This window comes from Rattus norvegicus, chromosome 9, assembly GCF_021556685.1.
Source record: "Rattus norvegicus strain SHRSP/BbbUtx chromosome 9, alternate assembly SHRSP_T2T, whole genome shotgun sequence".
Classification (NCBI taxonomy): Eukaryota; Metazoa; Chordata; class Mammalia; order Rodentia; family Muridae; genus Rattus; species Rattus norvegicus.
Genome location: NC_141542.1, coordinates 105711553 through 105737565, shown reverse-complemented (window position 1 = coordinate 105737565; position 26013 = coordinate 105711553). Strand labels below are relative to the sequence as shown.

The window sequence follows — 26013 nt, the reverse complement described above, 5'->3', positions numbered from 1 at the left end:
CAGTATGAACCCAGATCCACTTCAAAGGTTATTTACACTTAAACCCCACCTCTATAGCAAAACCCACTTCACAGAGTGGGTATACAGATCTCTTTGGTCACTACTATTTGGGCTCACCTCCCTAAGTCTTATCACTCTCTTCCAGGCCTGGAGGCGAGTCCAGGGCCAGGCAGCTATTGGCAGTGGAACTGCTGCCCACTGCTGGCTGATTGGTGCAGTGCCTCCAGCCACTGGTCAGGAAGAGAGCAAAGCCACCCTCTGCCCGTTCTAAGTGACCAGCAAGGGTCATCCCTGGAATGGAAACAGCCCATTCATTCATGAACAGTGAGTACTCCGTGGAGATTGGTTGCTGTGGTTCCCTGAAAGGAAGCCTCTCTCAGCTTCCCTGGTGTGGGCAGTGGTAGTTAGAAGCTTGGATGAGAACTCTCCCTTATCCCAAGGGAAGGTGTCCATCCTATAATTGCTTACAGGGAAGGATCCGAGGCCTTTTAGAAAGAGAGTTGAACCCACGCACAGACAATAATTCACAAATCACCCAGGGCAACACTGTACTGTTCTGTACTGGTCTGAAATGTGAACGGCCCCGAGGCAAGCTGGACTTGTACTTGGATGGACATCCAGCCTCTCTATTCACACTCACGGAGGAATCCCAGGCCCCACTATGACCTGGCAAGCAAGTTTCTCCACGTAAGCTATAGGTGCTAGAATACTGCCTTGCTAACCTCTGCACAAGCTGGACTTGGGCTTTTGTTCACTGACTGCTGAGATGTTCAACATGGCTGCCTCAAGCAACTGCAGAACCACTGCCCAAGGACAGTCAACAGCACTGGCCTGGAGCTGGTAAAGAATTTTTTTTCCACTAGAGTTGATCCTTAACTTAAAAGTGTGCCCAAGACCAACTACATTTGTCGAAACTCGAACTACTCACTTAAAATGGGAGAATTCAGAGCTGGAGAGATGGCTCGACGATTAAAAGTGTACCTTGTTCTTACGGAGGAGTTGAGCTCAATTCTCAGCACTCGAGAGTTAGCCAGCTCACAGGTGCCTACAATGCTAGATCCTGGGGATCCTGGTACCCACCTGCACCTACACTCACGAGTGCAGATACACACACACACACACACACACACACACACACACACACACACACACCAATTTTAAAATAAAGTATTTTTTAAATGGGGAGATTCAATTGCGTGAATACAACCTGAAGGGTTTTTGAAATTGTTTAGGGTTTTCCTCTCTCTGAGGACAAAGTCCTCTTTGAGAGAGGTTCACCACTGTCCTCCTGTAGCACATCATCCCAGGGGAACCCCAGTTAACAGAGACAAATACAACCCATCTGTGTCTCAGCTGCCTTTCCTAGGCTGGTGCTCACTGCCGAGCTTCCAGCTAGAGAATGTCCTGAAGACTCCCATGCCACCAACACAGGGGTCAGTCTCTCTGCCCAGCACTCACCACAACACTGCCTCCACTCACTCTCTCCCTAAGGTGGTAGTACTGAAATGGGTGACTTCATGGCCAAACACATTGTCAAAACTCAGTCCATACAGGGTTGGGGGGGATGGGACTTGACTATGCCCCTGTTTTTCTCCTGTGGCAGTCCCCTCACCTTCTTTTCTTAGCTGCTTGATCTTCATCCCCTCATTCTGATTCCTTGGATAATGGCACCCCAGGTAAAAGGTCCCAAATGTCATCTACATGCCAATCACTTCAAATCCCTCTCCCCGTGTTTTTCCACGATTAAACTTGCAGGCGAGTTTCTTCTACTCAAGCCTTCCCTTGGACACAGAACAGGCAACCAGCTCTTCAAGAGTCCACCTCGAACTCCACAAAGCTCTTCTCTCAGCCTTCCCCAGCTGAGTCTATGAAAAGCTGGTGCTCCCTCTGCTCCTCCTCTTGCCCCCTCATCACTCCCATCCCTCAAGGTTCTTATTCTACAGTCCGCCCTGACTTCCTCTCAGTAACTTAGGAGGCCGAGCCATCTGCTACTTCAGACCCTGAGGAACTTCCCTCTCCTCTAGAAGAGCCACTGTCCTTGCAATGACCTTGAAGCCTCTCCATGATGTAGCCCCCATTCACTAGGCCTCATTCTGCTCCAGCTAGGGCTATTCCTCACACATGCCCAGCATAACCCTTGCTTAGATGCCTTTGTCTCTGCTATACAAATGCCTGGAGTGTCCCCGCTACCACCCCAAACCATTGTATATTCATGGCTTTCTCCCACTCTTCCTATAATGTCCCAATCAAATAATAATGTCACCTAATCAAAAGATGGCCATCCTACATAGCATCCACCCACCCCCGCAGCACTCCCTACCCCTAATCTTTCTTTGCTCACCCTGTGATCTCTGATGTGTGTGAGTTCACTGCCTCCCCCCACACACACATGCTGGTGCCTATGCTCTGTGATGTGAGGACCTTCTCTGGTTCATCACTATGTTCCCAGTACCCTGATGATCCACCAGTACCCTGACTCCACCCATCTCTTGACATCGACCATTGTTCCAGACTGGGCTCAATCTCATCTCTCCCAGAAGTTCTCCAGAATGAAACCCAAGCTCCCAGACATCTTGGGCGACTCTGTCGTTGTCTGCATATCACCTGATCCCGCTTTGCTTCTTACCTTTGATCCTAGACTCGTGGTTGTCTGGTTGGCTTTTCAGTCTTGTTGCAAAGCTCACAGGGGATGATGAGGTCACACTGTCTAAACCTTCCACCTTCTCAGGGCCAGGAGGAACTCACTTTGCTTGAGCCTCAACTCAGACCAACAGATCAATCACTCAGCTTTCCCCCCCCCCAGAAATGGGGGCTTATCTCCGGGTCAGCTATGCAGGAAAGCAAGCTTGCTCCCACCCCAAATGTGGCTTGGTCTAGCAGGTGAAGTAATGTGAGTGCTCCGCAAAATGAATCCACCCCAGAGGTCCGAGAGCAACAGTAGCTTTGTGAAGACACGGTCCTCAGACGTACCTCTAAGGGAGTAGGGAGCATACCTTGCCCCTCTGCCTCCCCTTCCATTTTTATCCTGCTATGGCCTCATCATAGAGGGTTGAAGGTACTACACTTCTTTCTGCCCAGCTAAACTTGATATGTACCTCTTGGATTACCACAAGGACAATGGCTAGTGTCTCAAATAGCCTTGTCTAGAAGCTATGTTTAGTGCGGTATCTGGTTTACCTTCTGGCTTGTTCTAGCGTAGAAGCATTTGGCTCCATGCTCCACTCCAGATGTCCTTGGCAAGTCAAGGACTTGGAAAGGCCAAGGCAGCTTCAGGCCACCTTTAACAATGGCAAGTCCCAGAGACTGGCCCCTGACCCCAGTTGCACATCCAGAGGTAAGACCCTCGAGCAAGGCCCCAAAACCTAGAGCTCTTCGGAAGAAGCAGACATGATGCTGATTGTTGACTCGAGATTACTTCCCCTCCACCCTCCTCCCCTGTCACCTCCAACAGCGAGAAAGCTTCAACCAGAATACATTTGAATGGCAAAATAATTTATGCTTAATTAGTGTGCTAGATTTAAAATTAGAAGTTTAAATGCACAATCAATGGATTGTTTAATCTCATTGTTTTGCCAGTCATTAGCCATTCTTTCTAGATGTCTGTGACAAGGGAGTGTTCTCCTTATTCCCAGGGTCCCCTTTCCTTTCCTGCCCATAAATTATGCCAGATTAACCTTCCTCAAACCACATTCTTCCAGGGTCACAAGATGCCTCCAGAGAACTTGAAAAGTTTCTCACTGACAGCTGATGTTGGGAACCAGGGACTCGGTCTGCTTCCAGTGTCCAGTTGCTGAGGCAACATGGTCTGCATGGTGCCTTCTGCTGATCGGCTGGTGTTTCTCCGCTTTGCTCACTCTCTTCCCTCCTTTCACCTTGGGAAGTACATTTCCACCTTCCAAAGACAACCAACTTTTTAACTCACAGATCTGATTCCACTCACTCAGTTCTCTACTCTCCACAAGCTCCTGTCCCGCCAACACACACACACACATACACACACACACATACACACACACATACACACATACACACACATACACACATACACACATACACACATACACACACATACACACACACATACACAACACATATACACACATACACACTCACACACACATACACACATACACACATACACACATACACACACACATACACAACACATATACACACATACACACTCACACACACATACACACACATACACACATACGCATACACACACACGCACACACACGCACACACACACATACACACACACATACACACACACATACACATACACACACACAGCTGTTTCTAATCTTCCCTGCTGTGTTTCAGCTCCCCATCCCAACATCATGCCCCGCTCAGGGAAAGTGACTTTAGCTTCCCTTCTGCAGAAGGGAGGACACCATGAGAGCTCTCATCAGTCTGGGTGGAGGACAGCCTCACAACTGTCTCATCTCTCCAGCAGCAGTGGAATGTCCCTGCTAGTGGCCCTGGCTCTCAGGTAACCTGCTCCTCTGTCCCATCCTAGACCCCTTCTGTTGGCAGCACTCTCAGTGAGCGTCCACCTTGTGTGGGGCATATACACTCTAATCTCCCACAATGCCTGATCCATATTTTCTGTGCCAAACCCAGTCTCTGCGTGAAAGCCTGCCCTCAGAGTCTCTATTTTCCTTCCTATCTACATCCCTGCCTGCACTGGCTTCATGCAGATCTCCAACTCTCTGGTCAGTCACTCCCATTGCCTGTGGAGCCCCCTCCTCTCCGCATCCAAGTGTCAAACATCACCACACCAACAGCCCTGTCCTTAGCATCGTCTCTGTGTTTCCTGACTAATCTTATTACTGATGCCCTGTGTTTGTTCTTCCAGACAGGAGTCCTAGAAAATGGGGGTGGGAGAGATAGAGCAACAGTTAGCAGCAATGGCCACTGTTAAAGCACTGGCTTTGAGGAAGACCAAGGTTCATTTCCCAGAACCTACATAGCAGCTCACAATTGTCTAAAACTATGGTTCCAGGGGATCCAACGTTCTCTTCTTAGAGGTTGATGATGTCATTCTGCAGGTGAAGGCAGACAAGTTAAAATGGGGCCTGTCATTGGGCGAGAAGGAAGGGAGGCGGGGACAGAGGTTTTAGAAGGGAGGGAGAAGCAAGAGAGAAGGAAACGGGAGTGAGGAGAAGAAGCTGGGAGAATATGGCGGCACATGCTAAGATCCTTCTCTGCGCATAGATACAGGTTGTTATGACTATTTTTAAGGGATGGGTGTGTACAGGATTTTGTGTCGTGTAGATGGGCAAATTATATCTTAAATTGGATCAGAGGTTATTGTGTGCTGTGTTCTTTCATGTGGCGACTTAATTGAGTCCACAGTAAGAGAGGCATGAGATAGGCGGTCTCTGTATGAAACTGGCATGACAGTGACCCGCCCTGGGAGCTAGATGGGTAGAGAGATTGCTGCTGGGCTCAGAGAGTAGCCATCAGCAGTGTGAGATGGAATGGAACTTAGCGGGTGAGACGCTTTGCTGACTGAGATGAAAATATTCCACAGATGCCATGTGGCCCTATGGTGCCGGCATTAACTCAGGTTAAAAGAAACCCTTTTTTATTTTTACCACAACTTCTTCTTGCCTATGTAGGTACTGGATGCAAATGTGCAAGCAAAACATTCGTGTACTCAAAAACTAAAATCCAAAGAGCGTGGGAGGTGGCCCAGCGATTAAGAGCATCTGGAAGCTCTGGGTCTTCCAGAGGACCCAGGGTTAGTCCCAGCACCCACCTGGCAGCTCATAACTGTCTGTAAACCCAGTTTCAGGGGATCTGACACCCTCACACAGACAGATATGCAGGCAGGCAAAACAGCAATACACATGAAATAAAAAATAAAAATAAATGTAAAACTTGAAAAAAATGATGTAGTTTGATGTAGTTATTAAACCACGATGATAGAAATCTGCAGGTTTCCAGGTCCTTATGTATGGGTAGCCAAACCTGAGCTCACCTTTCTCTTCCAGGAGAGGCCCTCCTAACCCCACAACCATTCGACCTGTGGTTCTTGGCCTTCCCCTGACCCTCACTGTCTCTGTGTCTTCTGCCATTGTTCAGCTGCCTAGGAAAACACAACTGTGACCTCTTGCGTTGTTAATCCACTCTCTACCATCCATGTATAGAGCAGTTAGCTGCATGAAGCCTGTCGAAAACCAGAGGAAGCCTAAAGAAAAGACACCAAGGTAGAGTGAGTTTCCATCTCACTGAACAACGGTTTTGTCTTTGCCTCTCTGGCATTTGGAGTCCCGAGGCTGAAGGTCTCCTCCGTGGCTGAAGGAACTCCCTCCCCTACTCTCTGTTTCTGAGCCACCTATACATGGAGTTGGCCCTTGACCCTTGACCCTTCTTTGTCTGGCAAACACCTGATTGACTTTTCCTTGCATGTATTGACTCTTGTAACCATTTGAAAGCCACAGCCACAAAAAAAAAAATCTGCATTATCTATAAACTGGATGCAAGCAGCATCTAAAAGTATTCTCCAAACAAACAAACAAGAAAAACCACACACACTATAGAAAAGTGCCTGAATCAGTCAGAAGGGAAACTTCTCAGGGAAGATATTTACAGCTTGTTAGAGTGATTTGCAGAGGAGACAGGATGGGTCAGTAGAGGGTAGGAATACACCTTCCCCGGGGAATGACTTAGAGATCATAACTCTGTCCTCTACATAAACCTCAGCCTCATGCCAGGACCTCAAAGGTAGACTTTGTGGGGTCACTGGATCTCTCTGTCCCTCTCCCCGATGTGACCACATTACATGCATCTCTCCTTTCTCCTGCTTTTCACTGTTTTTTTAAAAACTTAGATAAAATTTAAAATCCTGCCAATCTTTCCCCTGAAAAGCGCACCCCTGACAGTGATCAAACTCACTCCTCACTCAGTTTAAAAACAGATTCTCATTTAACAATAAGCAGTAAGCAAATTTCCGTGCCATTAAATACTCCCACCATCAAGTGCTCTTGCTCCACACAGACGCCGATGACGCAGAGCCCGCAGGATCAATGCACCACAGCTTACTGAACCACTTCCCTCTTGTGGATGTTTGGGCTGATTCCAGCTTGCAGGGGTTCATCAAGTGGCCCCTCCCGAAGAAGAATGCCCCTGGAGAAAGGGCTCGCTCTCCTTGCAAAATGGCAGTTCTCCGGCTCAACAGTTTTAAGACCCAGCGTCCACTGAGGACAATTGTGACGCTCTGCTCCATCAACCTCTAATCCCCATGCCCATACCTCGCTCCCAAACGGTCTCCGCTTGTCTTCGAGCCACCGTTTTTACTACTAACTCAACATTTTCTAAGCTTTTCTGAAAAAATGGATTATTTACTTAAAAAAAAGCTTTGGATGCTGGAGATCCAGCTCAGTGGAACACGGCACAGTTATCATATGTAGTGGTTTGAATAGGTGAGTTGCTCATGCTTGATCCATATGGAGTGGCGCTATTAGGAGGTGTGGCCTTGTTGGAGTGGGTGTGGCCTTGTTGGTGGGTGTGGCCTTGTTGGAGCGAGTATATTATTGTGTAGGTGGGCTTTGAGGTCTTATATGCTAAAGCTATACCCAATGTGACACACAGTCTCCTCCTGCTACCTGTGGGTCAAGATATAGAACTCTCAGCTCCTTCTCTAACAAGCCTTCCTGCATGGCCGCCATGCTTCTCGCCCATGATGATAATGGACTAACCTCTGAAACTGTAAGCCAGTCCCAATTAAATGTTTTTGTTTATAAGAATTGGCGGGGTCATTGTCTCTTCACAGCAATGAAACCCTAAGACAGCATATAAGGTGTGGGGGTCTGTTCCCAGCATCAGCTATTCACAGAACTAGCACCATTTTCTTGCAGAAAAGTGACAAGCTACAAATGTTTGTTTAGCAACAACTGTTAATGCAGTTACTAGACTCTCCTCTTTTTACATGCACACTTCCAGATGTGAAATCAGACAAGATGCTCTCCGTCCATATCTTTATGCCCATGCTGGGTGGGTACAAGCCATCCTTTGTCAATAGAATGTCTCCTTTGAATTTGTATTTCTTTACATACTGATGAGACTCAACCTTGCTTTGAATGATCTAGTGGTAGTTTTGCTTCTGTGTGAATTAGCTGTAAATGTCTGTGGCCCCCTGGCCCAGGACTCTTCTTGATGCTACTCCACACACCTCTGTAGCCAGTACATACTTGGTAGAGTGGGCTTTTCTCCCAACGTTCTTCTTTTGTTAAATCTCCTCAACATTGATGATGTGATTTGATTTTTAGGACTCCTTGTCCAATTTGCTACTTTGTTGGTCTATAGAAAAGCTATTATTTTTGACATTTTATAAGGTAATAGTTTCACTTACTGAATATTTTATATGTGCTAATAAATGTTTTTGTTCATCTGCTTGTATGCTCTTGCCTGTGTGTGCCTTATGTGTGGGCACATGTGTGTTCAGGTGTACAAACACATAACACACATGTGTACTCAGGTATACACACACACACACACATGTGCAGATGCATGTGGAAGTCAGAGGCTGACACTTGGTGTTTCCCTCAATCTCTCTCCACTTTATTGTTTGAGACAAAACCTCTCTCTAAACCCAGACCTCACCCATTCAGCTAGATTTGCCCAGTTTAGCTTGAGGAATCCTCCTGCCTCTGCCTCCTCACTGGGGCTGCAGATGTACAGTTGACTCTTGACCTGTGTGCTAACCACAGGTCCCCAGACAACAAGTGCAGCAAACACTTCACACACTGAGCCTTCTCCACCATCCTCATGTTTTCTAACAAGCAATATCATCTGCAGATAGTGATTGACCATCCCAAGTTTCTAAGTATCTATTTGTGTGAGTGCATGTGTGCTAACACAGACACACACCATGTGTGTAAGAGCTTGCAGAGGTCAAAGAGTCATCAGACTCTTCAGAACTGGAGTTTACAGACAATTATGAGCCAACATATAGGTGCTGGGAACAAAGCCTGGGTCCTCTGCAAGAGCAGTAAGTGCTCCTAACCACTGTGCTGTCTCTTCAGCCCTGTCATTTGGGGATCTTTAAGATATGTGTTATTTTGATTTCCTGTTTCTGTCCTAGCCCAATTTCTAAAACACCGCTGGAGTCCTGTTGGCCTCAGGCTCCCTTACACACAGTTGCACCTATAAGGTTACATCCACAAGACACTCCCAGAGGCTCCTGGCCTCCCCCTCATTTCCCGGGCATTCCCTAGTGAGTACTTTAGTACTTGTAGGAAAATGAGTTTGCGGTGGCTTTGTCCCTTCTGAGTTCTCTTTGGTCCTGCTACTGAGAAGTATTCTTTGGTCCTTCCGCTTCCTGGAAAGGGCCAGCCTTAAACAGGTGTGGGAGGAGGAAGCCAGCAGTGACTGTGAACATCGTCTAAATCGGAGATTGCTAGAAAGAGCATCTGGCTTCAGATTCTCTCTAGCCCTGTTTCCCGTTCTGCAGTTGGCTTCGTCGGTAATGAGGCTGACATTCTGACCCCCTAGGTCTGCTACTTCCTTTCAATTGGTTTCCAAATCAAGACAGGCAGGAAATGAGGAGAGTGAGCTGCTCTCTTTTTCCTTTTGACGGTGGTGAAAAATATATCCGCACGCGGGTTAAGACGCTGGCTGCTACATTCACAGAAAGAGTCCCTCTCACACTTTTACTCTAGCTCACTGCAAGATGTCGAAGAAATGGATATTAAAGATTATCAAACGGTACTGGCAAGATTTGTTTCTACTACTTTCAATTACGTGTACCCATGCGTCTCTAAGAGGGTATGTACCCGTGAACTCAGGTGCCCATGGAGGTCAGAAAAGGATGTCAGATCCCCTGTGTCAAGCTCTCAGCTGACCTGTGCAGACCTTGTCTGCTGGACCCAGGATCTGAGGACCTGACGGAATGGAGCGGACTACAGTCTGATGCCGTAGACAACCTTACTTCAGTTTAGTGTGCTCTTATACGTGAACATAACAAAGAAAGCAGTGATCCAAGGAAGGTCGTTTGAGTTCAGATCAACACATAAATAAATGCCAGGAAGCACATACTAAATATTAACAGAGCAGTCCTTTCCCAAAACTTTCTCAGGACAGAGCAATTGAAGCATAATTGTCCGGCATGTACTAGAGATCATATCAGTGTCTTCGTCAGGGTTTCTATTGCTGCACAAACATCAGGACCAAGAAGCAAGTTGGGGAGGAAAGGGTTGATTCAGCTTACACTTCCACATTGCTGCTCATCACCAAAGGAAGTCAGGACTGGAACTCAAGCAGGTCAGGAAGCAGGAGCTGATGCAGAGGCCATGGAGGGATGTTACTTACTGGCTTGCTTCCCCTGGCTTGCTCAGCTTGCTCTCTTTTAGAATCCAAGACTACCAGCCCAGGGACAGCACCACCCACAATGGACTGGGCCCTCCCTCATTGATCACTAGTTGAGAAAATGCCTTACAGCTGGGTCTCATGGAGGCATTTCCACAACTGAGGCTCCTTTCTCTGTGAGTTCCAGCTCCAGCTTGTGTCAAGCTGACACACAAAACCAGCCAGTACAATCTGTGAAAGAAAGCATGAAAGTGAGGCAGAGACCATTCCCAGATTCAGGGTACACAGGCCAGATTGGGTTCTATAGCTATGATCTGACACCCAACAAGAATAAACCATCTTATAAATTGAAGGTAAATGGGTATCACAGGAGGCAGGAAATCAAGTCCAAGAATAATCCAGGAACCAAAATGAACCTGAGGTAAAAGAAACTCTGCCTTTTTTCCTGATCCTCTCTCATACTCCCCCAAGACCTTGTTTACCAGGCTTCATTCCTTTGGTTGTGTTCCAAAACCCTGGAGCTGGAGAGACAGGCTGTCGTGAGTCACTGTGTGGCTGCTGGAAAACGAACCAAGTTCCTCTGGAAGAGCAGCAGTGTGCTGCCTAGTTTTATGTCAAGGTGACACAAGCTAGAGTCATCTGAGAGAAGGTAACCTGCACTGAGAAAATTCCTTCACAAGATCTAGTAGTAAATCCTATCGGGCATTTTCTTAATTAGTAATTGGTGTGGGAGGGCACAGCCCACGGTGGGTGGTACCACCCTTAGGCTGGGGGTCCTGAGTTCGATAAGAAAGCAGGCTGAGCAAACCAAGCTAGTCAGCAGCATCCTCCGTGGCCTCCGCATCCGCTCCTGCCTCCAGGTTCCTGCCCTCTTTGAGTCCCTGTCTTGACTTCCTTCGGTGATGGATGGAGCTGTAGAAATGTGAGCCACATAAAGCCTCTTCTCCCCAAGTTGCTTTTGGTCATGGTGTTTCATCATAGCAATGGTCGCCCTAAGTACGACAAGAAGTGTGACTTCGGTCAGTGACTTCCTGCCTGGTTCCTCATGAGCCTCGTGAGAGCACAAAAGCTCCTGCTCCTGAGAAAGCACAATGAAACCCACCCAACTTTAGAAAAGAATGGGGACACACGCCAGAGCTGTCATCAGCCCACAGTATAAGGTTTGTTATATCCCTAGGACAGCAAGGGAACCTGGCCTCAGTTGGAATTCCAAAGGGGTTTACCAGTGAAGTGTGGTGGTCCACACCAGGAGGGTGAGGCAGGGGGATCACCATAAATTCAAGACTATCCCAGACTACCCTGTCTTGAAATGGAAGTAGGGGATGGAGCTGGTAAAAATCCAGAGGTTTGCTCGTCCCCATCTCCACTGAGGCAGCGCAATGCTTAGCTCTTCAGAGTCAAGCCCCTCAGAGTCACCAGAAATCCCTAACATGCCTGGATGGTGTCAGAGCCATCAAGACATAGAGAAACTGAGTGGCCCTGTTCCCTTGTTACACAAACAGCTGCCAAGAAAACCACCCCACCACCCATTAGGTCGATGGGCGAGCCAGTCCTGCCGTAGAGCAGTGAACCCGTTTACCCTAATGCCTTGGTTGAAGCCTTCAAGCTAAGAGAGACTCAGCCAGAAAGAACCACAGAGATGTTCAGCCAAATTGAGAAGTCCCTGGTTCCTCCAGTTCTCCATTAGGGAAGCCAGTCGATCAGCCACTAGAAGGATCAACTGGATTCTTCTTAATAAAATATCTGAAGCAGGTGACTTTATAAAGAAGAAAGTGTTCTCGTAACTCAAGGTTCTGGAAGCACAAGGTCAAAGGGTCTTACCTAGTGATAGCCTTCTTCAGATAGTTCCAAAGTGGCATGGCCATGTGTGGTAAGAGATTGTAAGCGCTGTGTATGACCCTCTCTTTCACTTACAAAGCCACCAAGACTCAATCATGAGGCCTGCAGTCTAATGACTTATCATCCTAACCGCCTCCCAAAAGTCCTACCTTGAGCCTTGCAACCCTAGCACTGGGGGGCCGAGGCAGGAAAGGGCAAGTTATAGCCAGACTGGACTATATAGGGAGACACAGAGCTTGCAACATCCCAGAACTGGCTAAATTTAATCATAAATATAAGCAGACAACGGTCTGAAGAGATAGCTTGGTCATTGTAGTACCAGCCACACGAACTCGAGGACTTGAGTTCTCTAGCACCCATGTAAAAACTGGGCATGGTATTAAACCCTGCACTGGAGTGACAGACATGGGGCTTGCTAGTCACCCAGGTCAGAGAAAGCAGTGGGGTCCAGGATCAGTGAAAGACCTGCTTCGGTAAATAAGGTGGAACCATTAAAAAACACCTGATGTTGACCTGTGGTTTATACAAACACACACACACACACACACACACACACACACACACACACACAAGAAGGGAGGGAGGGAGGGAGGGAGGGAGGGAGGGAGGGAGGGAGGGAGACCAACAGACAGACAGGCAGGCAGAATGACAGAATGACAGAATGACCAACAGACATACAGAATCACACACACACACACACACACACACACACACCTGTGCATACACACCCACAGTGTACATGCACACACACACAAATGTAGACATACACCGCACGCATACAAAGAGGAGAAAAGCAAGTTCCCTGCAAATACAGGGCTTTTGTTCCCACTAGCCATGGTTTAAAGGTTTAAAAAGATCAAGGATGCTTCACCCCGTCAGAGGGAGCCGGGATCTACCTGCCACGAGAGTCATACATACTGTGAAGCTTTCAAAGACGGCCACTGAAGGAGAAAGCCAAACCCACGGTGTCTAAGAAGTAAGTGGACTGGGGTCCAGGGGGTGGCTGGAGTGACTGACTTCCTTTCTCATATCCTGGGGAGGTGGGGACAAGGGAAAGTTCATCAATGAAAGAAAGAAGCAAAGGTGAGGAATTTTCACACAGAAATAAAGAGATGCATGTTGCCTTAAATATAATTTGTGTTACTTACATTTCAATTCCTAATTTATACATCACGGGCTTGATAAAGGATTACATTATAACAAAATTAGCCAGGGTCATTAGCATAGTGCGTGTGCCGCTGATTAACCACCCAGCAGATCGCTGGGTAATTAAGATCGGCGAGGGCCGTATTTTGAGACATTGTCATCCTATTATCTTCCTAACAAGTGCTGGGCCCTCACCTCCCTTCTGATTTGGGGCTTGATAGCACAATGCCACTGCTTCTATACATTCCTTCTCCCAGTTCACTAGTCCCCGTAATCCACTCCAAACCATCTGCGTGTGAGAGCAGGAACTCTACACACTGATGCCAGCCCTGGGGATGGAGCCCAGTGGATAGAGCGCTTGTCTAGCATGCAGGAGAACCTTAGTTCCATCCCCAGCCCCACAGACATCTAGATATGGAGGCACAAGACCGTCATCCCAGCACCCGGGAGGAGGAGGTAGAAGGATGGGGAGTTTGAGGCCATTCTGGACTACATGTCTATAAATCAACCAGTAAATAAATAATACAGAATATCAGCATACACCCTGTCTCAATACAGCTGAAGGCCCAAGACCAGGACAGGTAGATTTCTGTAGCCTCAGTTTTGAGAAAGGAAACAGTCAACAATACATACCTCTGCGCTGGGCATTAAGGCACACGACTGTCATCCCTGCAATCCAGGGGCTGAGGCAGGAGGATGAGCTCAGCCCAAGCTACTTAGTGGTGTGATTTCAATGTAAAATGTCCCCCAAAGGCTCATGTGTTTGAATACTTGATCTCCAGTGGATGGCGCTGTTTTGGAAGACTGAGGCAATTCAATGGAGAAAGGAAATCATAGGGGCTGGCCTTATCCCATGTCCTGTCTGCTTGATGCTACATGGCTGTGGAAGTGATGAGACCAGTTACCTCATGCTCCTGTCACCATGGCTTCCCTGCTGTGATGAACTGTAGCCCCTCCAACTAGGAGCCAAAGCCAGCCCTCCGTTAAGTTGCTTCCCGTGAGGTATCCGGTCACAGCAAATTGATCCGACGCTCTCAAATAAGCAAAGTCAGCTCTAGAGTTTCCCTCTAAAGAGCGTTGCTCCTTCTCCAGCACACACAGAATGGCCAAATGCCCATCTCTCCAGCAGCCTGCACAGCAGCCCCTGGGAGAAACCTCCTTAGTCCTGAAGGCAAGGTGAAAGCAGCTTAGGCCGTCCCCGCTGACAGTAACCCAGCCCTGATTCTATTTATAGCCATCCGTCCTGCTCTGGGGACAGGGCTAACTTTGGGCATGCGTTAGAGGAAGAGAAGAAGGCCCGCTCCTGCACAGGGACACCACAATGTCCGGCTGGGACCCGCCACCAGATTACCCCCTCAGCTCAGACTTAGTGAGGAGATTAAAGTCTGCTCTGGCCACTGGGGACCGGGACACTGTGCAGGAGCTGATCTGCACTGAGGTGGAGCCCGTGGATGCCGTGCTAGAGCTCGCTAATGACGACTGGATGAAGGAGCCCTCAGCCAAGCTGCCCACAGGCGCATTGCTAGGTAACCACAGGGAGGCCACAGGCCGATTACTAATGCATGCTGAGGTCTGCCCTGGAGCCAGGGGCAAGGGTTCAAACGGTGTGATGTATCCTTGATATCCGTTTCTTATATAGCTATGTGTTAAAGCAAATAACAAATGGAGAGAGACTCTCCAAGACCGTAACTGTGTTGCCAGGTAGACACCATGACAGACAGTACTTGGTGGGTGTGTTCAAGGGTGGGTGGCAAGGGGGAGCTGTAAAGATATGTCTTAGTCAGGGTTTCTATCGCTGCGAAGAGACCAAGACCACGGCAACTCTTATAAAGGCAAACATGTCATTGGAACTGGCTTACAGTTCAGAGGTTTAGTCCGTCATTGTCAGGGCAGGAAGCATGCGGCATGCAGGCAGACGTGGTGCTGGAGAGGTGGCTGAGAGTTCTACATCTGGTTTGGCAGGCAGAAGGAAGAGAGAAACACTGGGCCTGGCTTGAGCATCTGAAGCCTCAAAGCCCACCTCCGGCGACACACCTCCTCCAACAAGGCCACGCCTACCCCCACAAAGCCACACCCACTCCAACAAGGCCACGCCTCCTAATAGTGCCACTCCCTATGGGCCTATGGTGGTTGTTTTCACTCAAATCACCACAAGTAGCCAAGAACTACCAAAGACAAAGATCAGTAACTACGGGGAGGCTGCAGCTGTCACTGGGTGGTAGAGTGCTTGCCTCGCATGTCCAAGACTCTGGGCTCCATCCCCACAGCTGCAGAATAAATATATAAGTCACCAGGGACACGTCTGTTTGTCCTAGATAGGCAGCTATTGGGCAGACATCCCTGCAGAAACACTTTCTGATATCAGGTCTTGGCACCTTTTGCTCTGGCAATTTCTGTAACTTCTAGTTACCAGGCGTAAGTGAGAGGTCCCCTCTGTTGCACCGTGGTACTGTTCCTAGGGTTGGGCACAGGTGACTTCATCTTCCGCAATGCTTCAGCGCACGTGTATCACACGTGCTGGGGACGTGTGTGTGTGTGTGTGTGTGTGTGTGTGTGTGTGTGTGTGTGTGTGTTGTCTCAGCATCAAGTTAGCATCACACAAAATAATTGAGGGAAAAGGCGGATTTCTGTTCTGCCCCAGGACAAGCTGTCCTCACATCCATCTCTCTCCTCCTCTATTTGAAGGTATAAATTTCACAGGCACACTGCTACATCACAGGGGTCATTTGATGGCCATTTTTCATATCCAAAAAGATCGACAGCAGGGACTGGAGAGATGGCTCTGTGGTTAAGAGCACACACTGCTCTTGCAGAGGACCCAAGCTGGATTCCCAGCATCCAAGTCAGAGAGCACACAACTGCCTCTATGGCCTCTGCAGCCACAAGCAAATGCACGTGCACACATTTTTATTAATTTATTAACTAAGCATGTGTATGCATGATTAAAAATAAAATAAATATATGTCACTGCCTGGGTTTTCTAAACCCTTCACATATAGAGATTAACCACAAAATCCTTAAACCAAATGCTACTGTTCTTATAAACAATGCTGTGATCTAAGTCTTTGATACCATCTGTACGGTTTCATTCTTATACAGGCCTCACCTTCACATAAGTCTCTGGAGTCCTGTAGGTACATGAAATTTTCTTTGGATGTGTTTCCAATGTCCAAAAGAAAGTAAGGAAACATATTTTAACATACCCCCCACCAGCATGAAAATTGCCAGTTTTGAGAAATCATAATGAAATTACCAGTTTAACAAGGACACATGTGTGCGAGCGAGTGTGTGTTTGTGAATGTGTGTTTACATGGGTGCACATGAGAACAGGGGGTACATGTGTGATTAAGGGGATGTATGTCATTGGGGTGGGAGGAGGAATGTTAGTTAGGGTTTTACTGCTGTGAACAGACACCATGACCAAGGCAAGTCTTATAAGGACAACATTTAATTAGGGCTGGCTTACAGGTTCAGAGATGCAGTCCATTATCATCAAGGCAGGAGCATGGTAGCATCCAGGCAGTCATGGTGCAGGAGGAGCTGAGAGTTCTACATCTTCGTCTGAAGGCTGCTAGCGGAAGACTCACTTCCGGGGAGCTAAGATGAGGGTGGTAAAGCCCACGCCCACAGTGACACACCTGCTCCAACAAGGTCACACCTTCTAATAGTATGGCCACTCCCTGGACCAAGCATATGCAAACATCACAGGGCTGACCATGCATGTGTACAAGTGCCTGGGGAGGACAGATGTCACCCTCAGGTATTCTTCCTCAGGCTCCGCCCACTTTGGTTTTTGAGACAGGGTCTCTCGATGGCCTGGAGCTCACCATGTATCCTAGGCTGATGGTCCAGAGAGCCCAGGGACCCACCCATCTCAGCCAACCCAGTCATGGGATGACAAGCATGCATGGCCACACCCAGCATTTCAACATGGATTCTGGGGACGGAACCTGGGACCTCATGATCACACGGTGAACACTTCACCCACTGAGCCACCTCCCCAGTCCTTAATTATACTTTCTTTCCTCATCAGACAAAGGATTTTGTTTTTCCTTGTAGACTTCTCCCTTGTGTTACATGTCTGTGTGGATTCATGGGCAACACCTCCCATCCTCTTGAATCCCTTTTAGTCATAGTCACATAAGAGACATGGTCTCTTGGTCACGTCTGCTGCGAGGTTGTTCCTGACCTGTGGTTGACCTTTGACTGCAGTCAGCTGTTTTCTAGCTGCTCAGCTTTGTCCTGAGCCTGAGCTCTATCCTCTAGTCAGACTCTCCCATGTAGGTATATCCATGTGCACACATGACATTACACATTCATGCACACACCTGCACATGTATGCACCAGCATGAGGAGCATGTATGGGGCATGGTTGCCAGGGGAATAACTCTGAAGGCATGAGGGGGAAGCCCAAGGGGGTCCATCCAAATGCCTGAGACTGGAGCATCCTTGCTGGGCTGACACTCCCTGTGGTGTTTGAGCAGCTTTTTTTTTTCAGAGCTGGGGACCGAACCCAGGGCCTAGCGCTAGCAAGCGCTCTACCGCTGAGCTAAATCCCCAACCCCTTGACCAGCTTTTACAGAGGTACTTCTTATTCCTCTCTGGGCTCTACAGGCCCATCGGCCGTGCACTGTGACCTTCAGTACATCTATCCAGGAGAGAACGGAAAGGAGGAGGCCCTGGCATCGCAAGTGGTGATGAGATCAGAAATAGTGTACTTGTCTTCCTGGCCCACTCCACACTCTGCCCTGAGACCAATCATCATGAACTGCCTCACCTCCTCCCATTCAGTCTGACTCCTTTGCAGCTCAGAGTTTAGAATGTGCTGGAAAGAGAAGAGCTGGGTCACTGTTGCACTCTGGAACAGTCCTCCTGTGCATGCCAAGTTCCTGCCCATAGCTCCCACCTCCTCATGGGTTACCCATAATCCTCTGCCCTCCTCACAGCCTGCCACCAGCTGGGACCAGAAGTGACCCTTCTGCACGTTGCTCAGTAGCACATCCCAAATGGTTATGATTTGCATATTGATTTGCATATTGCAATACCTTTGAAAGCATCACTTCTCCCCTGCCCCCAGTAGCTGTCCAGCTACTCTGCACAGTTCTTGAGACTGCGAAAGTATGTCAGAGAAGCTACAATCCTCCTACCACAAGTCTGTTGTTAGAGAATTTTATACCCAGACTTCTCCTTGCTGGATATGTGACAGTGTGAAGGGACAGGTGAGACATTCAGAGTCCAGCCTGGCTCAACTGCCACCACACACTGTGTGAGACCAGAATGGTGCTTTGTCTGTCTGGCCAGTGTCTCCTGGTGCTGCATAGGGCATGAGGATGGGCCTTCCTTAGGTAGGTCCTGAGGCTTCCCAGAGGTGCTCCATTGTGGGACTGTACTTGGACCTGCTTCCTGAACAGCTCTTAGAGACACTGGCATTCAAAAGTCTCTCAGTGGGGTCAAGTTGAAGTTGGCATGCTTTTTCCTTTTATGAACTTTGGCCTCTGAAACCGTTGACTTTTTAGTCATCCATTGGGACTCACTACCTTAGGTCATGGGTCATGCCCCATCATTCTCCAGGCCACTCTGAAATCATCCTCCCAAAGTTTCCCTGTAGTGGCCTGAAATGCTGTAGGCTCCTCTCCTCAGATGTGGAGTGTTCAACACTGAAAGTGAGGTTGGATCTTCTAGGAACTTTCCAGAAGGAACCAGACTTGGAGGCACTAAAATGCACACGTGGTCTTTGGGATTCCAGCAAAGTCATCGCTGTGGCATACATAACTGCAGACTGCACAGAGAACAGAGACTCGAGATCACACGGGTACTGCACAGAATTTAGGATTGTGGAGGACTGAGCACACACAGGGTTGAGGCTAGAGGAGGATTAGAGTGGGGAATGTCCACCACGGGAGGAAAGAGATAACCAAGTGTCATCATCATCGGGCAAAGTCATTCTGAACAGAAGAGGTCTCCATCCAGAGGGCAACCTCAGCAGGTAGAGCTCTGGGCATGGTTCAAAAGATGACAGATCAAAAGATGTGGGGGGGAGCTGAAGAGGGACCTGACCACCACATGATCATTGACCTGTGGACTGTCTCTCTGCCACAGAGGAGGGGGGCAGGGGAGAGAGAGAGACTCAGAGAGAGACAAACAGAAAGACAGAAAGATGCGCTGAGAATGTGATAGAAGCAGCTTTTTGTGGAGAAGCCCATTGGGTGCTCATGTACCCCTTGATATGGATCGGGGTCAGAGGAACTAGGAGACATGGCCATGGCAGAAGACAGAGCCATCACCTCCTGAGGTAGCATCTGGAGGGGAAACACTCATTATTCCAGATTCCATTAAGGAGGTGTCCTTCCCAAAGGAAGACACCTGCTCTGCCTTGGAAGACACCTGCTCTGCCGTGAGAATGGACATGAGGTCCCCAGCAAGGTCTGGAAAGGGGATGGAATCTTCCAGCTAACTCTCAGCCCTCCGAGCAGGAGACCTGTGGTTCCCAAGCCAACCCAGGTCAGGCCCTCTCACTGAGGTATCTGACTTGTCCTGTATTGCTGGATCTAAGGGGATCTTCCAGATGTGGATGAGGGATTGGAGTCCAGCATCAAGTACAAGAGTGTGCGTGTGTGGGTATGTGTGTGTGCATGCGTGTGAGTGTGTGTGCCTGAGTGTGTGTGTGCATGTGTGTGAGTGTGTGTTAGTGTGTGTGAGTGTGTGCATGTGTGTGTGCATGTGTGTAAGTGTGTGCATGTGTGTGAGTGTGTGCCTGAGTGTGTGTGCATGTGTGTGTGAGTGTGTGTTAGTGTGTGTGAGTGTGTGCATGTGTGTGTGCATGTGTGTGAGTGTGTGCATGTGTGTGAGTGTGTGCATGTGTGTGAGTGTGTGCCTGAGTGTGTGTGTGCATGTGTGTGAGTGTGTGCATGTGTGTGAGTGTGTGCATGTGTGTGAGTGTGTGCCTGAGTGTGTGTGTGCATGTGTGTGAGTGTGTGCATGTGTGTGAGTGTGTGCGTGTGTGTGTGAGTGTGTGCATGCGTGTGAGTATATGTGCCTGAGTGTGTGCGTGTGCATGTGTGTGTGAGTGTGTGTGTTATGTGTGTGAGTGTGTGCATGTGTGTGAGTATGTGTGCCTGAGTGTGTGTGTGTGCATGTGTGTGAGTGTGTGTGTTAGTGTGTGTGAGTGTGTGTTATGTAGAACAACTCTCACTCAGCTTCCCCATCCCAACAGGAATGTCCAAATAAGGACTTAACCTCCCATATTCATCTTTACCACGTACCTCCTTCCAGACCCCACTCAGGAGGTCACCCCTTTGAAAACTCACACTGTTCACCCAAGTGGCCACCCCACCTCCTCCTCCACAAACACATTCACCCTTCATCCCCATTAGCTACTGAAAAACATGGCTGTCTTCATCTGTTTTCTGTTGTAACAAAATATTTGGTGCGGGATAATTACAGAGAAAAGAAGTCTTTGAGCTTACAGTTTGAGAGCCTTACAGTGCAAAATGTTGGACTGGGCACTGAGTTGTTCCCCTTGATTGGAGATGCACAACATGGTCTGCAGTATCATGGTGGACCACAGGACAGAGAGCTCTCATAGTGAGCAGAAGCCAGAGACAGGAGGAAGCCAGCTATGATTTTTAGCAAGCTTTTGTTTGTCTTTTATATAATCTGTTTCTTTTTCTAAGCCTTTTATGATCATACACTTATTATATATAATACTGGGTTTCACTATTGCATTGTATACGTGTATATATAATGTATTTGGGTCCTAGTCACACCCACTACCGTCTCCTGACTGCTTCACACTCTTGCTGACCCCATTAATCTTCCCAATCGGGTTGTCTCTGGAGTGTGAATGTGTGTGTGTGTGTGTGTGTGTGTGTGTGTGTGTGTGTGTGTGTGTGCTCACGCCGGAGTTCATGCGTGCTCGCATGCTTGTGTGCACCTGCATTATGTGTACGTATCTGTCTGTCCAAATGAGTTTAATTAGTATTGCTCACAGAAGCCTGGCCTTAAGGTTCTGTGATTACAGGCATGTGCCATCCACTGTGCCTGGCTTTTTACATGGATGTTCGGGATCTGAACTCAGATCCTCATGAGTGTGCGGCAAGCACTCTACTCCCTGGGCTGTCTCCCTGAGCTTTAATTTTCTTCCCAATGCCACCAGATGTTCTAAACTCATATACCCCTCTCTGGCCTCACTCATTACACCCAGTGCCTTGCACAGGGCCTCAGCCTTGAGGAGAAGCTCAGACATAGGGTACAGTGCTGGTATGGACCAGCCAAGCTCCTCTGTTGACATTGCACCAGGTCCTATTAACCGTGCTTTGCAATAGAGAAATGTTTCACTCTGTTTCAAACCAAAGCCAGGCTCCTACTATCGGATTGTCCATGACAATTGCGTGATTCATCCCGGCTTCTTTCCCACACTGAATGGAACACAGAGAGAGGGAAGGGTAGCTGGGAGGAGGGTGTCAAGACCCGTCTAACCCCTCAGATGCATCAACCGTACAATTTAGTAACCGCCATAATCATGCTACTTAAGAAACAACTGATTACTAATTGCTATTATTAAGGGTATCAGCATTCTGTGATTCAGCTGAGGGCACATCATATACAAGTCAAGATGCCACTTGAATTCCTGATGGAAACAGAGCAACGGATGTACTGTGTTGTGTTTAGGGCAATGGTATTTAAGCAACCCGGGGAAAGCTGAAGAAAGACTAATTGGGCTGCTATTAAGAGATCTCCCCAGTAGCATCTATAGGTGGGAATGCATGCACACAAACATGCAACAGACATGCATGTGTACACGTGTGAAACTGGGGACCAATTGTGAATGGGACTCCTCACCCAAGGCAGGTTGCTGAGGGCACCATGTCACTTCGCCATATCCAACTGGCCACCATGTCAGTCATACTTCCTTACATGTGGAGAGGGATACCACATGGGTTATTTAAGTTCAGAGAATACATGTGGTTCCTGCTACAAAAGAGACATGGTGCCCAGGGTGAGAGAGCGGAAGATGGCATCTCAGACCAGTGGCATTGTGGGAAGGGCAAAGGTCTAATGGTGATGCGACTGGGACTCTCACTTTGCCACTCTCCATGGAGCCTTGAACACATCAGTCCATCCCTCTAAAGTTTAATTTCCTCATTGAAAAAGTAAATTAGGCCAGTCTGTGTCGACCCTGAGGCTGTCTGCCGACTGGGATGACTAGGGTTCTGAGAGGGACTGGTGCCGATGGAGATTACCATCAGGCATTTCCAGTCAGTCTGCCTCCCTGAGTAGTTCTTCCCACGGGTCTGTGCAGACCATCCCCTGCCTTCAGCAGAAAGCTCTGGTGACTCGTTTTGGCTCACTGGAGAGTGGTACTTACTGTCTGAATGGCTGATGGGAAATCAGGTCACACATTTGTGTGCACAGAATGAGCCAAAGCTGGGCTACAAGGCCAAGAAGAGCAAGGGTCTCAGCAGAGTGTGCCAGACCTACAGTCAGCCGCCAATGGAGGCAGAGAGAGGAAACAGAGACGTCCCGCTGAGCCACCCATCCTCAACGCACTCCCCAAGAGGTGCTGTCTCCCATCCCAAGGAAGAAAATGGCTCAGATGAGGTTCGAAGGTGTTAGGCTACGTTAAGTGAAGTCTCCCAGCCTCTGTGTATCCAATACTCTCCTCAGCACCTCATGGCGCCTTAGAGTCCACCCTGGGGCTGACCTAGGCAGGACACGAAAGCTCACTGTGTCCACTCATTAATCAGCAGTCAGGTAGGAGTAGAGTGTGGGGCTGGAGAGCTGGCTCAGTGGTTAAGAGCGCTGTTGTTGCTGCAAAACCACCTGGGTTCCATTCCCAGCACCTACAGAGGAGGCTCACCACCTCCTCGAGCAGCAGCACTTGTGGTGCATAGACACGCATGAAGGCAAAACACGCATACACGTATGATAATAAAAAATATATCAAAATAAAAGAGTAGAGCATTGATTTCCGTTGCCTCTGGCCAAGGCTTATGCTGCCTGCCTTCCTAAAGGCATTGTACAAGAGGTCCATGAAGGCACTTTCTCCTTTGAGCCAGTACCCGAGGTCTACATATTCTACCAGCACCCCTACATGCATGTACATACATATATACATACATACATACATACATACATACATACATACATACATACATATCTACTAGTTCAAAGTCCCTAGTTCTGAACATTTCAGCAAAAGACTTCAGGAAGGAAAGACAGACAGAAGAACAGACAAATGCACGAGAGGCTCATTTAGAGGATAAGGGCAGAAACTAGAAGCAGGAGGTGACCTGTGGCAGGGAAAGGAAAAGGAGATGTTCCCCACCGACTCGGCTGCTCACCCGGCCAGAGACTGTGGGGGCTGGGAGACTCTGCTCGCAGCAAAATGAAATTAAACCTTTCTAAGTACTTATAAATCAGAGCCTAATGACACTACCCCACCACCAGCCAGAGCATTGCTCTTATTACTTTGATTCACAAGCCAGGAAAAGATCCGGAATTATGCACAAATTATTGTCCCATCTTCTTAATTAACGCTGATTGCAAAATTCTTGCTAAAGTCCTTGCTAACAGACTCAATTATGTACCGCCTGAATTGATTCACCCAGATCAAGTGGAATTTATTAGAAATACACTTTCCTACAATAACATCAGATTATCTTTGAATATAGTTAAATTATTTAGGAATAAGATGGCCGCAGCGGCCGCTCCCGCTTTGGATAACACAAAAATACCAAGGATTAGGGTGTCTCATTGCCTTCTGCAAGACACTCACCCTGGGCGCTTATTTGTCCCAGAAGCAGGTTGAGTCACTGTGAAGAGATGAAATGCATGTTTTAGAGCTAATGGTCCAGCTTCAAAGACATATGGGCAGGAAGAAAAAAAAAATCCTACCGGGTCACGTCTCCCTCTCTACCCAACCCCCAGGACGAACCGTCCCTGCCAGTAGAACACAGTGAAATTGCAATTAGACTAAATCAGGATATTTTCAGAATCAAAATGGAGAAACAGACTAATAAAACGGTAATGTATGCTGATGGCGCTCTCCCATTAGCATCACTGCCAAGCACGCTGGAGAGTTTCACTTTGGGAGGAACAAAAGGAAGGGAGGAAAATAGGCGAGAGGTTTTCTGCCTTCCTGAGATGACACCTCAGGCTCCTGGGATGGGGGTCTGCCTCAGAAACTTTGCAAAGGCAGACGGGTAGGCAGATGCACTCTTTGTACCCGGGCTCTACCTTCCCAGCCCCAACTGTTGGTGCTAACATCAGGACCTGAATACTGAGGGGGACCAAAGTGGGTTATGGACTATTCAGGTTGGCCTTGGACAGAGGAGCAACTGTCCAGAGGCTATGATGATAAGGAGCACAGTGGTGGGTGGGGAGCACACAGGGTGTGGGATGCTATGGACCTCGTGTGTGAGATCAGGAGTCCTAGGCTTTAGTGCTGACATTTGTCTGAAAAGGTAGTGAGCAGCCATGAGGCAGAGGGATGCGAGTGATCTGGGGGAGGGGGGGCAAAGGAGGGGACAAACCTGAAATTTCTTTTCCATGCATAGGAAGGGTAGAAATAGAGAGGCGGGGGTTGGGGATTTGGCTCAGTGGTAGAGCGCTTACCTAGGAAGCGCAAGGTCCTGGTTCGGTCCCCAGCCCTGGGGGTGGGGGGGAATAGAGAGGCTGGTGGCAAGACATACACTGGTTCTGCTTCCTCACCTTGCCCTCCCTTACTGATTAAAACCATATGAAGACACCATGTGCCCAAGCATATCCCCCTTCCTTGAAGTTGGGGCTGATCAACAAATCAGGGTGGGGGTTGGGGGAGAATATATAAAACCTGAACACATTGGCATAAAGTTCCCAACCTGAAGACCAGGAAGGAAAAGGAATGAAAATAGAATGACCATAGCTGTCACGTAGTATCAAAATCCGATTACACAGCCAGGCTCCAGACACAATGGAGCAGGGGGGAAAAAAATGACCAAAAGAAAAACTACCTCACATTTTCCAGAGTGAGTGGTGAAGGATACTAATGTACAGATCCAAGGTCAGCACACCCAAGGCAGAGAGGCAGGGGAAGGTGTGCCTGAGTGTGTGGGCACTCAGTTACCCTTGGAGAGTCACATTTAGCTGATGTTAATAAAGAGCAGGTTCCACTGGCAAGAAAAAGTGGAAAGCAGAATTGGAGATGAGTTGTACAGCACCCCTTCCCACAAACCAGCCAAGATCCCTTGTTCTTTGTCATCTTGACAGACGAGCATCACCTGGAAGATGAACCTATACGCATGCCCACTGTGGGCGGCACCATTCCCTGGCTGGGATCCTGGACTGCACGCATTTCTCACTCTCTGCTTCTGACCGTGCACTCGATGTGACAGTTGCTTCAGGCTCCTGTCCCCTTGACTGCCTCCCTATGATGAACTTTGCTCTTGGTCTGTGAACCAGAATAAGATCTTTCTCTCTTAAGTTGTTTTCCTCAAGAGTACTTTAACAAAGCAACAGGGAAAGAGGCGAAGACAGTCCCCTACTGCCCACAGCAAAAGTTAGCCAACTGGCTTTAGGAATAAAGTTTTATTGGCATGCAGCCACCGTCTTCATTTACAAATAACCTCCAGCTGCTTTTATAACCCGAAGACAGGACTGAGTGGTTTCTATAGAGACCATGTGGCCCATAAAAACCCAAAACATTTACTTTCTGAGGTTCCACAGAGACAC

At 48.3% G+C, this 26013-nt stretch overlaps 1 protein-coding gene and 3 long non-coding RNA genes across 13 annotated transcripts in view; 2 read left to right on the top strand and 2 right to left on the bottom strand.

The window, feature by feature from the left end:
* LOC102554789 (uncharacterized) overlaps positions 1-3062 on the bottom strand; it is a 97815-nt gene extending 94753 nt beyond the window's left edge. For all 6 annotated transcript variants that reach the window (XR_015629735.1, XR_015629738.1, XR_015629739.1 and 3 more), the window contains exon 1: positions 2627-3062. This is a non-coding gene — a long non-coding RNA (uncharacterized LOC102554789). The remainder of the gene's footprint in view (positions 1-2626) is intronic.
* Positions 3063-3182: 120 nt separating this feature from the next.
* On the top strand, positions 3183-8407 carry LOC148003841 (uncharacterized). The gene is made up of 3 exons (XR_015629742.1): positions 3183-3334; positions 3699-4495; positions 7009-8407. It is a non-coding gene; the product is annotated as an uncharacterized LOC148003841 (long non-coding RNA).
* Positions 8408-8552: 145 nt separating this feature from the next.
* LOC148003840 (uncharacterized) lies at positions 8553-14486 on the bottom strand. 2 transcript variants are annotated; one of them, XR_015629740.1, is made up of 5 exons: positions 13936-14486; positions 13075-13188; positions 10800-11309; positions 10448-10548; positions 8553-10287 (listed from the first exon to the last, which is right to left on the bottom strand). It is a non-coding gene; the product is annotated as an uncharacterized LOC148003840 (long non-coding RNA). The 2 variants fall into 2 exon arrangements; XR_015629741.1 differs by lacking the exon at positions 10800-11309 and having other exon boundaries at positions 8554-10287.
* Positions 14487-14581: 95 nt separating this feature from the next.
* The window catches only part of Asb18 (ankyrin repeat and SOCS box-containing 18), a 64505-nt gene continuing 53073 nt past the window's right edge, over positions 14582-26013 (top strand). For 3 of the 4 annotated variants that reach the window (XM_087566496.1, XM_087566502.1, XM_087566499.1), the window contains exon 1: positions 14582-14828. In XM_087566496.1, the coding sequence (XP_087422622.1) occupies positions 14624-14828 (205 nt within the window). In that variant the 5' untranslated portion in view covers positions 14582-14623. The remainder of the gene's footprint in view (positions 14829-26013) is intronic. The other variant, NM_001108231.1, reaches the window with a different exon arrangement.